This window comes from Chelonia mydas, chromosome 3 (genome assembly GCF_015237465.2).
Source record: "Chelonia mydas isolate rCheMyd1 chromosome 3, rCheMyd1.pri.v2, whole genome shotgun sequence".
Lineage (NCBI taxonomy): Eukaryota > Metazoa > Chordata > Testudines > Cheloniidae > Chelonia > Chelonia mydas.
In genome coordinates this window covers 187,791,496-187,805,774 of record NC_057851.1, presented here as the reverse complement: position 1 = coordinate 187,805,774, position 14,279 = coordinate 187,791,496, and the positions used below count along the sequence as shown (strand labels likewise).

At 44.2% G+C, this 14,279-nt stretch overlaps 1 protein-coding gene and 1 non-coding gene across 12 annotated transcripts in view; one reads left to right on the top strand and one right to left on the bottom strand.

Moving 5' to 3' along the window:
- The first annotated feature begins 1,557 nt into the window (after positions 1-1,557).
- CEP68 (centrosomal protein 68) overlaps positions 1,558-14,279 on the top strand; it is a 28,344-nt gene continuing 15,622 nt past the window's right edge. For 3 of the 11 annotated variants that reach the window (XM_037896046.2, XM_037896043.2, XM_043543953.1), the window contains exons 1-2: positions 1,664-1,787; positions 12,793-13,225. In XM_037896046.2, coding sequence (XP_037751974.1) covers positions 12,845-13,225 — 381 coding nt within the window. In that variant the 5' untranslated portion in view covers positions 1,664-1,787; positions 12,793-12,844. Of the gene's footprint in view, positions 1,788-9,188; positions 9,292-12,792; positions 13,226-14,279 lie in introns of those variants that run through there. The other 8 variants (XM_043543954.1, XM_043543955.1, XM_037896047.2 and 5 more) reach the window with 8 other exon arrangements.
- On the bottom strand, positions 3,746-3,818 carry TRNAV-CAC. The gene has a single exon. It is a non-coding gene; the product is annotated as a tRNA-Val (tRNA).

Genomic DNA, 14,279 nt, shown 5'->3' with positions numbered 1-14,279 from the left:
TGCCAAATGCCATTCATACATTGCGAAGTGACCTCTTCCCACAATGTGTCGTTTTCCACTTCGTTCAAGATGTTGTAGGACTTCCAAAACTCCTTTACACTGAGCTTTCCTTCACCTGTTGTCTCCTTAATCAGGATGGAGAATGTCCTCCATAGACAATAAGCCTTGAACATGGCTGGCAGATGCAGGTACAGTATTGTACAATAGGGGAATGTGTTCCAATTCACGTCGGTCCCGATCTGTGCAAACGATGGCTATGTGGATTAGGACCAACGTAAATCAGAACATGTTCCCCTAGTGATGAGCGACGGATATTTGAAACAATGGATAAGGGGGAAATTAATACCGGGGACCCCCTGTAGCCAAATTGTAGGCAATTAGCATGTGTCACCTTGCTGATTGGATGAACTCCTAGTCCCGTCACAGAGGAGGTCAAATATCACCCAATCATGAAGGTTTATTACAGGAAAACAAGCTTTTAATTTTTGGACATGGCAGTTGACTATTTTACATAGTATGTGCTGCTCAAACTGAGAGGTCTAAAAAAAAATTCACTCCTCCGCTAAGTGACCTGGCAGGCTAGGTTTCAATCCTCAGAGAAATGTACGGCCACTGGCCAAGATATAAAAATCCATGCCAAAAATACAGCTACTAGAATTTTAATTTCCTGGGAAGAAATAAGATTTTCTTCATCAGATATTAATACATGGCTAGTTGTCCATATTTAATGGCACCCATATTCTTCTAATCTGTCACTCAGTACCATTAGCTGTATGCCAGATTTAGTCCCACAATTACCATTTTCCCATGCACACTCACAGTGAATCATCTGTTTCAGAAACACTGAACCAGGAGGCTTTAGAAAATACTATTTATGCTAAGCATAATTCTGTGAGCTCCCAAGGAAGTCAAATCAGTGAGATGTGTCAAGCCTGGACTTACCTAAATTCACAGCTCTGCGACCTCCCACATCCTATGCATTTTCACAAACAAATCAATTTAAAAAGTTAATGCAGCAAGGCATTTATGTGTACAAGTAACCGTTCGTTTGCTGGGTGCAAATGTGTGTTTTCCATGGGCAATGAGTCATCCGCTTGCACGTGCACGGGCCGACGCTGCTGGCGCGGCTCAGGAGCAGCCCTTTGGAAATGTAAAACCTCTGCGCCTGGGAGGTTTCCGGGCACACTGCAGTTTGGGAACGGCTGGGCGCGGGCGGGTAAGAGGAGCCACCTCACACACGCCAATTTCAGCCGTGTAAATTCAGCCCTGGAGAGCGGCGGCAGCGACCCTGACGAAAGGCCCCTGAGCGCTGAACGACGCCCGCCGGCTTTGGCGCTGGGGCTTGTGTGTCAGGCCCGTCTCTCGTTACAATGTCTTTGCGCGGCCGCCGAGAGCAAAGACACCCCCGGCCGGCAACCCCACACCCCGGCTGCGGCGCTTAAATACGACGAGTCCCAACGGCGGGGCGGCTCCCCGCCCCTCGGCCCTGGTGCCGTCAGCCGCTCGGCAGCCGCCCCGCCCCGCCTCGCCTCGCACCGCCCCGTCCCGTCCCGCCCCGCCCCGGGCTCACGTTCCGAGGGGCTGCGCGGCGAAAGGCGGGGCAGGGAGGCTCCCATTGGCCGGGCCCTGGCGCCGGAGCGTAGCCGCCTCGGCGGGCGGGGGTGGGATTGGCGGCGGCGAAGGGAGGTTCCTTTGTTGGGGCGGGGGAAGCGGCGGCGGCGGCGCTCGTGGGGTGGCTGATGGAGCGCGGGGGCGCCCATGGCTGCTGCTGTCCCTCCGCCTGGCAGGTAGGAGCCCGTCTCTGGGGTGGGGGCTCTCCGAGAGAGCCCTGGGCGTGGGCTGGATCCTGCTCTGCTGTCCAACAGGCGTCAATCCGGAGTGACTCCCGTGGAGTCACACCAGCCTGAAACCGGCCTGCTGCAAGGCAGCGTAGAATTAGCGCCAGCCTCTGTGTGTCGGGGTTGGGCTTCAGGCTCTCCTGAGGCTAGGATTGGTGCTCGGGGGGAAAAACCAGAAATCAGTGCTTTCGGTGGCAAGCCCTAGGAGCTTGCAAAAATTGTATCCAGCCTTGGTGCTCTTTTTTTTGTGGTCAGAGTAAAGCACCAGAACTGTGGCCTTTGCGGGCTGAGCAGCGATCCATTCTCCTCCATGGCAAAAGCATTTTGGGATTGACCAGATGTTTACGGGGGGGGAATCGTCATCTTTCTGTGGTCTTATTAAATGCCTGTTACTAATGCTGCCTGTTACTAATGTGTTGTTCAGCAGTACTATTATTCTTGACCTCATCTGTCACCCGCGGCATGCCAGGCACTTAGAGAATATTCAGCGCAAATGTGCCTTGGTGTCTCACTTTGGCTGGTTATTATTATTAATGCAGCCTTGTTGCTATAAATAGTGCTCTACAGTGGATTCAGCTCCCTGACCAAGAAGTTAAATCCTTGCCTGGTGGCGCTCACGGTCTCATTTTTAATGTTGATTTTAACGCTGTTTAGAGTCTGTATTGGGTATCAGGAAATGCCAGTGCCTAGTAACGGTGTTTAAAGTCTACAGTGAGCCAATTGCACTTAGCTGGAGCTAGGGCACAGTTTGTTTAGATAAAGCTGTTTTTCTCTAATTCTGTCCAGACGTAAGCCAAAAAGAAACTGCTTGTCAAATAGGGTTTTTTAACACCATTCAGTGGCAAATTTTGAGTGTTGGGGGCCACTTCCTGAGAGATACTGAGGTCCCATAACTTCTATTGGGCCTGCCCCTGCTCCCGAGTGGTGGCCAGATTTCCATTGTTTCTGCCAGCCTTTTCCTAAAAATATGCCACAAATTGCTACCTCCACTTCAGCTCTATCATTGGGAGCAACGCCGGGGCACGTTTCAGATTTTGGTAGCGGGGGACAACTTTAATTGTGATTCCTGGGGCTACTTAGGCACTTAAACTCTAGTTTTTTGGCAGATAACTTAGCAGTTAACTGACAGGAGCCCAGTATCTAATTCCTTTATAAAAGAAAGAAAATTAAATAAATATCAGACCCACTCAGCTCTCATAACAACATGTTCTGACATCTTGTGGCAAGTCACTTAAGGGACACTGGTTAGGTTTAAAATTTTAATGTATATTCTTACTTTATTACTAACTCTGTGGACACAGAGAGACACTGTCAGGACTCCGGGGTTCTATCCCAGCTCTGGGAGGAGAGCAGGATCTAGTGGGTAACAGCAGGGAGCAGATACGTCTGGGTTCTATATAAGAACATCAGAATGGCCATATTGGGTAAGACCAATGGTCTGTCTAGCCCAGTATCCTGTCTTCCAGCAGTGGCCAGTGCCAGGTGCCCCAGGGGGAATGAACAGAACAGGTAATCATCATGTTGCCCTGTTGCCGACTCCCAGCTTCTGGCAAACAGAGGCGAGGGAGATGCAGAACGTGATCATAGAATCATAGAATATCAGGGTTGGAAGGGACCTCAGGAGGTCATCTAGTCCAACCCTCTGCTCAAAGCAGGACCAATCCCCAATTTTTGCCCCAGATCCCTAAATGGCCCCCTCAAGGATTGAACACACAACCCTGGGTTTAGCAGGCCAATGCTCAAACCACTGAGCTATCCCTCCCCCCAAAATTAAATTTAAACACTAGTTGTTAATTGCTTAGTGGTAAATAACGATCAACCTTTAGTCTAATATTTTTTATTGGTTAATAAACCTTGATGTTCAATGAGCATGAAACTGAGGAAATAGATGTAAAAAGTCTGAAGCATGTTCCCGCCCGGGATCGAACTGGGGACCTTTCGCGTGTGAGGTGAACGTGATAACCACTACACTACGGAAACCCATAATGTTAGATCCCTGGCTATTAGCCATTGCTGGACCTATCCTCCATGAACTTGTCTAGTTCTTATTGGAATCATGTTATAGTTTTGGCCTTCACAACATCACCTGGCAGAGTTCGACATGTTGACTGGGAAGAAATACTTTTTTTTGTTTTTGTTTTAAATCCGCTGCCTATTAATTTCATTTGGTGACCCCTAGTTATTGTGTTATGTGAAGGAGTAAATAACACCTCCTTATGCACTTTCTCCACACCAGTCTTGATTTTATAGACCTCTGTCATATCCCCCCTTAGTCATCTCTTTTCCAAGCTGAAAAGTCCCAGTCTTTTTAATGTCTCCTCATACATTTCTGTTGCCCTTCTCTGTACCTTTTCCAAATCAGATGTATCTTTTTTGAGATAGGGTGACCAAATCTGCACGCACTATTCAATATGTTGGCATACCGTGGATTTATATAGAGGCAATAAGATATTTTTCTCTTATTATCTATCCCTTTCCTAATGATTCCCAATATTCTGTTAGCTTTTTTAACTGCCACTGCATATTGAGCAGATGTTTTCAGAGAACTATCCACAAATGACTCCAAGATCTCTTCGGGTTCAGCTAATTTAGACCCCATCATTTTGTATGTATAGTTGGGATTATATTTTGCCAAGTGCATTACTTTGCATTTATCGACACTGAATTTCTTCTACCATTGTGTTGCCCCCCAGTCACCCAGTTTTGTGAGATCCTTTTGTAACTCCTCGCAGTCTGTTTTGGACTTAACTATCTTGAGTAATTTTGTATCATCTGCAAATTTTACCACCTCTCTGCATACCCCTTTTTTCCAGATCATTTATGAATATGTTGAATAGGACTGGTCCCAGTACAGATCCCTGATGGTCATCACTATTTACCTCTTCCCATTCTCACCTCTTATTCCTACCCTTTGTTTCCTATCTTTTAACTACAAAAAGAACAGGAGTACTTGTGGCATCTTGGAGACTAACAGATTTATTAGAGCATAATCTTTCGTGAGCTTCAGCTCACTTCATCGGATACATCCACTGCATGCATCCGATGAAGTGAGCTGTAGCTCACGAAAGCTTATGCTCTAATAAATTTGTTAGTCTCTAAGGTGCCACAAGTACTCCTGTTCTTTTTGCGGATACAGACTAACAGGACTGCTACTCTGAAACCTGTCTTTTAACTGAAGTTCCTGGCAGTGCTTTCAGGATCATCTAACAACCCTTAATTTACTTTAATGATAAGCCTTTTGTTATCTTAATCACCCTGCCGCAGTTTATAAACAAACTCCCTGCTGCGAAGGCTGTGCTGCTCCCAGCTTCCGAACTCATCACATATCACACTCAAGCTGTTGCAGTTAAGAGCTCCGTCTGGGGCTAGGATGAGTAGACCTCCCCTACGAAACTCAGGTGCCACGAGCAACTTTAATAACACTAGTTTAGACAAGGCCCTGAGCCCACTGACTTTTTATGGAATAGAAATCTTGTTTTGCGTTTGTACTGGAGTTGTTTCCCTAAAGAAACATTCTCTCTGGCTGGTAGAAGCATTAAAACATGCTGATTGTCAAAATGTCAAGACTATATTTGGTGGTAACTTTTTGTTACCAGGAGAATACACTATATTTATACACACTTATTTACACAATTATACAGCTAAACATACATTTAATCAGATTCTTCATTTTCTGTTTTTTGTGTTAAGAAATGCATCACTCACCATTTTCTACTTACTAGATTATTTTTACTTGTGATTTCTGTCAAGCTGCATTTGGAGGGAAATTGCAATTCAATTAAAAATATGTCAAAACAGCATTTGAAAATTGTTTACCCGTTAACTAACATGACCTTACAATGTGTTGGATACAAAAGAATATGTTTCATAAACTTTTTTAATTTACAACTAACTGATTTATTAAACAAAGGCAGTATTAAATGTAGGTAGTGAACTGACAGACTGGTATTTAGACTTCCGAAAGTGGTATTTAGACTTCTGAAAGTCTCACTGGGCATCTACATCTTTAGGTGCCTAAATACCTTTGAAAATCAGGCCCTGTGATCTTCCACATTTTCAGAAACTGATCTCATCAGCTTTCCTGTTTTTTCGGCTTCCAATTGTTTTCTCAGTTTTGAATGAAGTGGTGCAAAGAATATTCTCTTCATTTCTCTCTTCGCCTGCTAGCTAAACTGAAACTATGTACATTAAGACCAAATCTTCTCTGAACAGCAGAAACTGAGAAGTACTTACGTTAGAAGTGCAAATACCAGCATTCACGCCATTGTAAAGACTGAAAATAATATATTTACCCAGTGCAATACTTGATTGTGACATGTTTATAAGTATGAGGCGACCTCAGAAGTTAAAGATGTTTTCCCCGCAATACAGTATATAACTAAAAAGCAGAACGCTTTAACTTGCCAATGTGGGGAGGGCTCACTGATGCACCAAGTTTTTATTTATTGATTTTTAAAATATTACAGTTAGTTTGGGCCTTTATAGGGGTCATCATAATTTTAAAGTTAATTATAAACAGGTTGATTTTTAAAAAGAAAAGTGAATTTAAAGGTTCTGATTTTAAATTTGTTTTAAAATCTTTGATTTTTCTTCATCCTGATGGGACCAGGATCAGGCCCGTTGAGTTCAGTGGGAGCTGTGGAGGGGATCATTATCGCTTAGGACTTGCACAGACTGGTTTTGCACAGCCTCCCCGCCCCTGCCCCCCCCAAAAAGCTTATATTGAAGTTAGTAGTGATAATGTTTTAAATTGCAGAGTTCAAAGCCTGTGGTTAAAGAAATGCAAGAACACTCTGTGTGTGTGTGTGTGTGTGTGTGTGTGTGTGTATATATTTCAGATGTGTTAAGACACAAGGAAGGAGCTGGCTTAAATTTCAAACATTGGAGATTCAAGCTGTTCCTTGCATAGGTTACAGCTAAATGGATACCTTCCCTTTACTTCTTATGCTATTAACAGCCCCCTTTTCCTTTTAGCTTTGACATGGGGCTGCCTACGCAGAGGGATCATGTTATGGACCAGGAAGATAACACACACCTAGAATAATGCACATTCAGTGTGAGGACACCTTAGTATCAGAAAGATGTTGACAAATCAGAAGGAATTCAAGAAAGCACAATAAAAATTATTAAGGAGCTAGACAGATATTAGCAGGTGCAGCTAGTGGAGTTGCATTGTTTACACCAGGTCTGAATCTGACCTTCTGTATACACCTTTGCATTAGTGACAATGAAGGGAGCGGGCTATAGTACTGGAAGGGTGAAAACAACAAGGAGAGAATGGAACTGTCTAGTAGATGCCTGTTTAGTATCTTTGATATATTTTGGGATCCATAGTTAAATCCTGAAGGATTTTATTGCTGAAGGAGTGAACAAAATATATGAGCAGGGGGCTGTGTAATGTAACAGACGAAGTGCTGACCTGTAAGCTCTAGAATCAGTATTGGAATTTAATATGTAGTACCCTTAGATTTGCCTGGAATATCTTTTAAAGGTTTATGATCATGGGCTGGTTTTGCACAATAGATGGTTCCAGTTGGAACTGAAGGACTCTAGCTAGAGGTGGCGTAGAGGCAAAGTCATTTCTCAGGCATTCCAGCCAGACAAGTCCATCTCTTTGAAGATTGTGTTTAATCACCTACAGCTAAGGTTTAAACTACTGGTATTTAGCTTACTAATGTTCAGTTGTGTAAATGTTCGATATTATAGTTAATTCAAAACCCAAAACACTATATAAAGAAGTCAGGTAAGGTCACTGAGAGTACATCTACACTGCAAAACAAACAAACAAACATCAGACCCAACAGCCACCTCAGAGCATGGGGTCAACTGACTCAGGCTTACACTAGAGGACTAAAAATAGCAGTGTAGCTCTTCCTGCTCAGGCTGTGAAACCTGGGGATGGGTGTGGATCTCAGAGCCTGAGTGGGAAGATCTACACTGCTATTTTTAGCCCCACAGCACAAGTCCAAGTAAGCTGACTTGAGCTTCGAGACTTGCTGTCATGAGTTTGGGGTTTTGTTTGGGGTTTTTTTGCAACATAGACATATCCTTTGTGACTAAAGTTCAACTACCGAGCACATCATTTATAAAACCTCTGCAGTTAAAAGCAAGAAAGTGAATAGTTGAAGAGATCGTAAATCTTAAGTTGTCTACAAGCTAAACAAATACATTCTTCTTATCAAGTATGGGGGGGAGGGGAAGAGACAGATTTCCTTGCAACACAACAATCTGGACTCTGACCCATAGATTTTTTGGGGTGGTTTTTGTATTATTTTTGCTTATTCAATTTTGGTGTCTAAATATTTTTACAGATAAATGGGTTTTCATAGTTGCTATGTTTAATTGACAGTGGATTTTTTTTTCTAAAGTAGTTCCAACTGCTGTTTCCAGAGAATAGTTCGGTACATGTAATTTATTAGGAAAAGTGTCTAATACATTTATGGTAAAATATGTAGATAAACTTACATTTGAATTGTATCTGTTATGTAAGACCATCTACTCTGCTATGGATGAACTGCACAATTCAGGGAGAGGTGTGCGCGCAGAGATGGCTTAAAGCCCACATTTGACACCCCAATCCTGCTGCATCTGCATGCAGGACTGCTCCTCCTTGCACTGAGTTAGAGCAGCCCTAAGGCTGCTGTAACTTACAATGGTGCCAACCACCAATTGGCATGAAATAGGGACATCCCAGTCATTCTGCCTGTGGCTTCACCTCTTTCCTTTTGATAGTCAGTAGCTGGGAAGAAGAGTGGCAGGTGAGCCTCTCTGTTGGCTTTTCTCTTGTATGGGGTGATCCTCCTGATGCAATAATAGTATTTATTTTGGTCAGAGTTAAAGTTATGAATTAAAGGGAAAAATAAATAAATCAAGCAAAAACATCACAATTGAGTCGGGTGAAGAGAATATGTGGAATGTAGGATTGCTTTGCCCGTGAACAGCCAGATCTCACTTGCATGTATTCACTAACATGGGATCTTTGTCTGGAAAAGGCTGAGAATTGCTGCTGTGACATCACTGCAACAATAGTATGGCCAAGGCCTTAGAACAGTGGTTCTCAAACTTTGGTACTGGTGACCCCTTTCACGCAGGAAGCCTCCGAGTGCGAACCCCCCTTATAAATTAAAAACACTTTTAAATTTATTTAACACCGTTATAAATGTTGGCGGCAAAGCGGATTTGGGGTGGAGGCTGACCGCTTGCAACCCCCTGCGGGGTCCCGACCCCGAGTTTGAGAACCCCTGCCTTAGAATGCCTGTGCGGCACTGTGGAGTGTGTGTTTGGGGAAGAACTCTGCACTTTTGCCCTCCACTACACACTTGCCATTAGTACAGGGGCAGACCCACCATCTGCCTTTTTAAAAAAAGTATACAGAGGCTGAGCAGGAGGAGCATAGTTAGAAGACAAATAGTTAAAACTGGGATGTCTGGCACAGGAGAGGTGACCACAGCTGGTAAGGAGTTTTCGAATGAAAAATTGTTCCTGGGGAAAGGGTCAGTTTCAACAAATCTCCCGCAATTTTTTTTTTTTTTGCGGGGGTTTGAAATTTGTTAGTTTATACTACAAAACTTTAAAAAGTCAAAATTAAAATGTTTTGATTTACCAGATCTTACTTTTAAAAAAAAAAATTATCATCAGTTTGTGAAAAATTTCAAGATTGACCATTCATCCCGTTTTAAGAGAGGAACAAATTTAAAACTCTCAAAAACCTCTTGCAGAATGGGGAACCAGGTTTCCCCCCAGTCTGTGAGATATCAGCAGACATGTCTCCCTCCATCCCTGCAACTCCTTATGTAGCTAAAAGGAACTTGCAGAGCAAAGCGGTCTGACACCAGTTTGCTTCTTTAAGGAAGTTTGTTAAATTTATGAAATGTTGCGAAGAATTTCTCTCATCTGACGAATGTTCCATGGCTGAATGTTGATTCTGTCATGCCTGATTTGTCCCACAGGGATAGGTCATGATTGTGGTTGCTGCAGGCAGAACCAGCTAGGACAGGGTTTCTCAAACTTCATTGCCTCGTGACTCCTTCTGACAACAAATTACTACACAACCCCGGGCAGGGGGACCGAAGCCTGAGCCCCACTGCCGAGGGCAGGGATGCCAAATCCCAAGTCTGAGCCCCACCGCCCGGGTCAGGGGGGCCCAAAGCCAAAGTTTGAGGGCTTCAGCCCTAGAGTGGGGGGCTGTGACCTGAGCCCTGCCGCCCTCGGGTTTCGACTTCAGCCCTGGGCGGTGGGGCTCTGACTTCAGCTTTAGCCCTGGACCCCAGAAAGTCGAACACCAGCCCTGGCGACCCCATTAAAACAGGGTCCCAACCCACAGTTTGAGAACCACTGAGCTAGGATGTTTGTTAATTTAAAAAATTTTAAAAGGCTGTTAATTGTGTCCCACCTTTTGAATTTGCAATTGATTTGTCTCGGATGGCCTCCTTTCATGCATTACTATTTTAGCTCGAGCTTATTGATTAGCAAAAAAGCCTATTCCACTAATATTTAGGTAATGCTGCGGCATCAGATCAATTTGAACTAGCTGAAGTGTTTTCGTATTCATGAAGCTTTGAGACTGGTGAGTACATGTATTTGTCACAGCAAGGTGTGCTCTATTCACCAGAATATTGGCAACATCAATTTGGTAGCTCAAATACCAACATTTGGTATTTCAAAAACTCCAAAAAAATGCCATTTGTAATATTCTATAAATATTTTTGGCCCCCTAATAAATTAGCAAATAACAGCACTGGTTTGTGAATGCTTGGTGAAGCCAAGATTAGCCAGATTTTTTATTTGATTAATATTATTTGACCCGTTCTAATTATAATGGGCTTCTCTCAGAAGTCAAGTGCAATAACCTGAGTACAGCATTGTTGATTGTCTGAGCTCATGTATATTAAAATAATTTCCCTGTGTTCTTTTAAAAAAACATAAAATCCTTCAGTTGGTTGAAAAATTTTACAGAGTGTTTGTTCCCCACAGTGGTGGTCTTCCTGGATCACCTCAGATCCAGCTAAACTAATTAGTAGCTGTTTAAAGCCTTCCACATACTTGTTAATTTAAATTAGCCTTGTCATCCGCAAGCCTTTGTTATGACTTTCTACCTGGGGGATTATAGAGAATTGCTGCCATGGATGCCCAAGGATCTATTTAGTAACATACTTGTGGACAAGGTAGATAACGTGATCTTTTTTTTGGATTTTAAAGTACACAGGATCTTGAGCTAAAATGTTTGTCAGGTGTGTTCTTCGACATATTAAAAGAAACTGAACGACAGTAAGGGCTGACGTTATTTTACCACGCTGGTCGTTACTGGATTCGTGTTTGCACAGTTGGGGTGCACCTGTACTGGCTATGGTTCAAAGTGCATAAGTAAAAAACGTTCCTTGTGGTCATTGAACGGTGTTTTTCTGAGAGATCAGAAGTTAGGTTTAAAGCTCTATATGAACATTCTTGCTAACAGGGATCTGTAATTTGTTTACAAGATTATGTGATATCCCAAGAAGTGACATTTTCTATAACTTTCTGAAACTTACCCAAATCATGTAGCTGCTTTTGGGTCTGAACCCTCGAGTGGGATAGTGTAAAAATAACTGGCGTTGCGAATTGTACTGTCAGGTTGTATTGGTACAGTCTTTACTTTCTAAGAACGATTGATTGAATTTAACGGTGTGTGCATAGGGTTTTGTGGCAAGACCCTATAGATGTATCAAAGGCAATTTGGGTAGAGCAGGGCAGATTCTGAGCTGCGTCACACTGGTGTAAAGGAGGAGCATCTCCTGCAGAGTGCGTGAAATCTAATTAAGGGACTGCGGGAACTTATTCCCTTAGGGCTCGATCGTGGAGTTTCCACAAGCCCTGAGTAACAGGCAGCACGCACCTGCAATGCCCCAGGAGCGAATCAGGGAGTGAATTGCGACCCAGGCTATGTCTACGCTAGAGGCAGTACCATGGCACAGGTACGGCGCTGCAGCTGTGCCGCTGTAGCGCTATAGTGTAGATGCTTCCCGGAGCGACAGAAGGGTTTTTTCCATCACTGTGATGAACAGACTTCTCAAAGGTGGGGTAACTGGGTCAATTGAAGAACTCTTCCATCAATCTAGTGGCATCTGCACTGGAGGTTGGGTTGGCTTAACTAAATTGTTCAGGGATGGTGGATTTTGGACATTCATGAGCGGTGTACCTAGGTTGACCTAAAACGTTAAGTTAGCTCAGTCTTCAATCGCAATTCGCTCCTTGCTCCAGCGTGGAAGTAACCTATGCCACCCTGTCACTGCAACTGATCGTTGTTTCGATACCAGCAAAGCTGTGATGACTGGCACACCCACTCCCTGATCCCCCATCAATGAGCAATTAGTCATGAGAGTAATCAATCACTCATCCGGGTAGAAGTTGCACAATCAGGCCCTGAGATGATTGCTTTATTTCCCTTTCTTAAATGTCTCCGTTTCGGAGAAGTTGACCTGTTGAGAAATCCCCATGTATCCCTGTAAGGAAATTACCTGTCCCAGAAGTTCTTTAGGGCTTGATTCTCTAGCAGCCCTAGATACACAACTGCTAGTGAAAAGAATGGCTGTTCATTTGGACACAGTAACTTTATTCATGTGCAAAAGTGCTCTCAGGATCATGGTCCTTAGTTAGCAACCATAGAGCTGTCAGAGCAGGGTACAAAACCTGCATTTGTTCCGAATGTACCACTAGAGTACAAGTGACTCTCCAAAGAGCGAAACTGTGATTTTTAGCATAATAAGTTGTAATGTGAAGTCAGAAAAGTGCTGGAAAAGAATGAAAGCAAATTTGCTGTTTTGTGTGATTAAAGATGCACAGAGATGATGTGATCTTGTGATTTTTGCTCAGGACAGGCTAAAGTGTGTTTCCTCACTTAGACGCAGGGTAAAGCAAATCCATGTTGTTTTAGTTGTGTGGAAGTGGGGAAAGAGGGTCACTTTGTTGTTTCTTTCAGAGAGCCCAAGGCTGCGAGTGCATGGTCTGTGAGGGGAAGGAGTTCTGCATGAATGGCCTTGGATGTGGGAAAATTAGGTTCTGAAGCCTCCCTGAATGTGAAGGACAAGGTCTGTGGGAGGTGGAACTACCCAGAACTAGAGACCGACTGCCCTGAGCTAGTTAGCAGTGAGCGTCCGCTTTCAGAAGCCACGGAGGTGAAGCCATCCCCAAAAGGAACTGAGGATCTGGCAATGGATGGAACAGGCCACAGAGTAACTGGTGTCTCCCAGAGAAAGCCCAGCCTTTGTGAAGTATCTTTAACACCTTCTTCCAGGTTTTCCAGAGCAAAAGCAACATATGTGGAGAGGCAGCCATTAACTGATTGCTACCGTGAATGGTTCTATTTGCCCCATCGCTTTAGCAGCACTCTTTTCCACCCCGAAGGGCGGCAGGTGAGAAGATTTCACTTATTATTTTATCTATTACATTTTCAGCAAAAGACCCCCGGATGATGTTGGAGATCTGTAATACTAGGCTTGATTTTTTCACTTGTGCCAAGCCCCCATATCGCTTATTTAGGAGGCTGCCTTTGGACTCCCCAAGTTTGTAAATTTTGGCCTTTGAGATAGACATGTTGGGAATGAGGTTCAGTGCAGACATCCCCCTCCCTCAGCCCTCAGCCTGGCTATTGGAAAGATTTTACCAAAGCATTTCAGATTAATTCATTTTTTGGTAAATCCTTCTGTGCCTGGTAAGCCACTCGGAGCATTTATCTGGAGCCTTCCTCCAGATCATTGCAAGTAGTCTCTTTTGCTTGACCTGGCCAGTGATGTGCATCTAAACGCTAAATTAGATCACTGTTAGAATGGACTCACCACTGACTTGCCCTCTTGGGGTTGGGCAGGAGGTATCAGGTTCTCCACCTCTAGCACCCCCTGTCGGTAGTTCCTCTGGCCCTGTGATGGTTTGCCTCTTCTCGTGAATTAGCCCTGCAGCCAGATCACATTTAGTCCCAGCTCTTGTGGAGTAAACAGAGTCCAATAAATTAAACTCAGATAAACGTAACTCATTGCCTCTACTCAGGCTCACTCCTCCACGGATTCTTCATCCCTTCCCAGGTTTTGTGAGGTTGGTCTCTCGCTCTTGGACAGGTGGATGCCTGCCCAGGGCTTTCTCCCCAGTTCCAAACTCCATTGTCCTTTTCCCCCCTTGTGTCACGGTGTGTTTGCACCATCTTTTCCAGTGGCTGGTTAGGAAACCCAGGTCCTCCCTCTCCTTGGGTTCCAGTCCAGGTACCCTGTGGCAAGCAGCTAGGGTCTGCTCCCTCAGACTTCTCTCTGCCTGCCTGGACTCATTTTCCTTCCTTCTGGTCCTTTCCCACAGCCCCTTTCGGGGCTTACTGTACATTTGCTTCTCTCAAGTCTTTTCCTCCACTTTCTAGCATCCGGAGAGGGACTGCAGAGTCCTTCCCCTCTCTCCCTGCAGCCATCTTCTCATCAAGGGCCT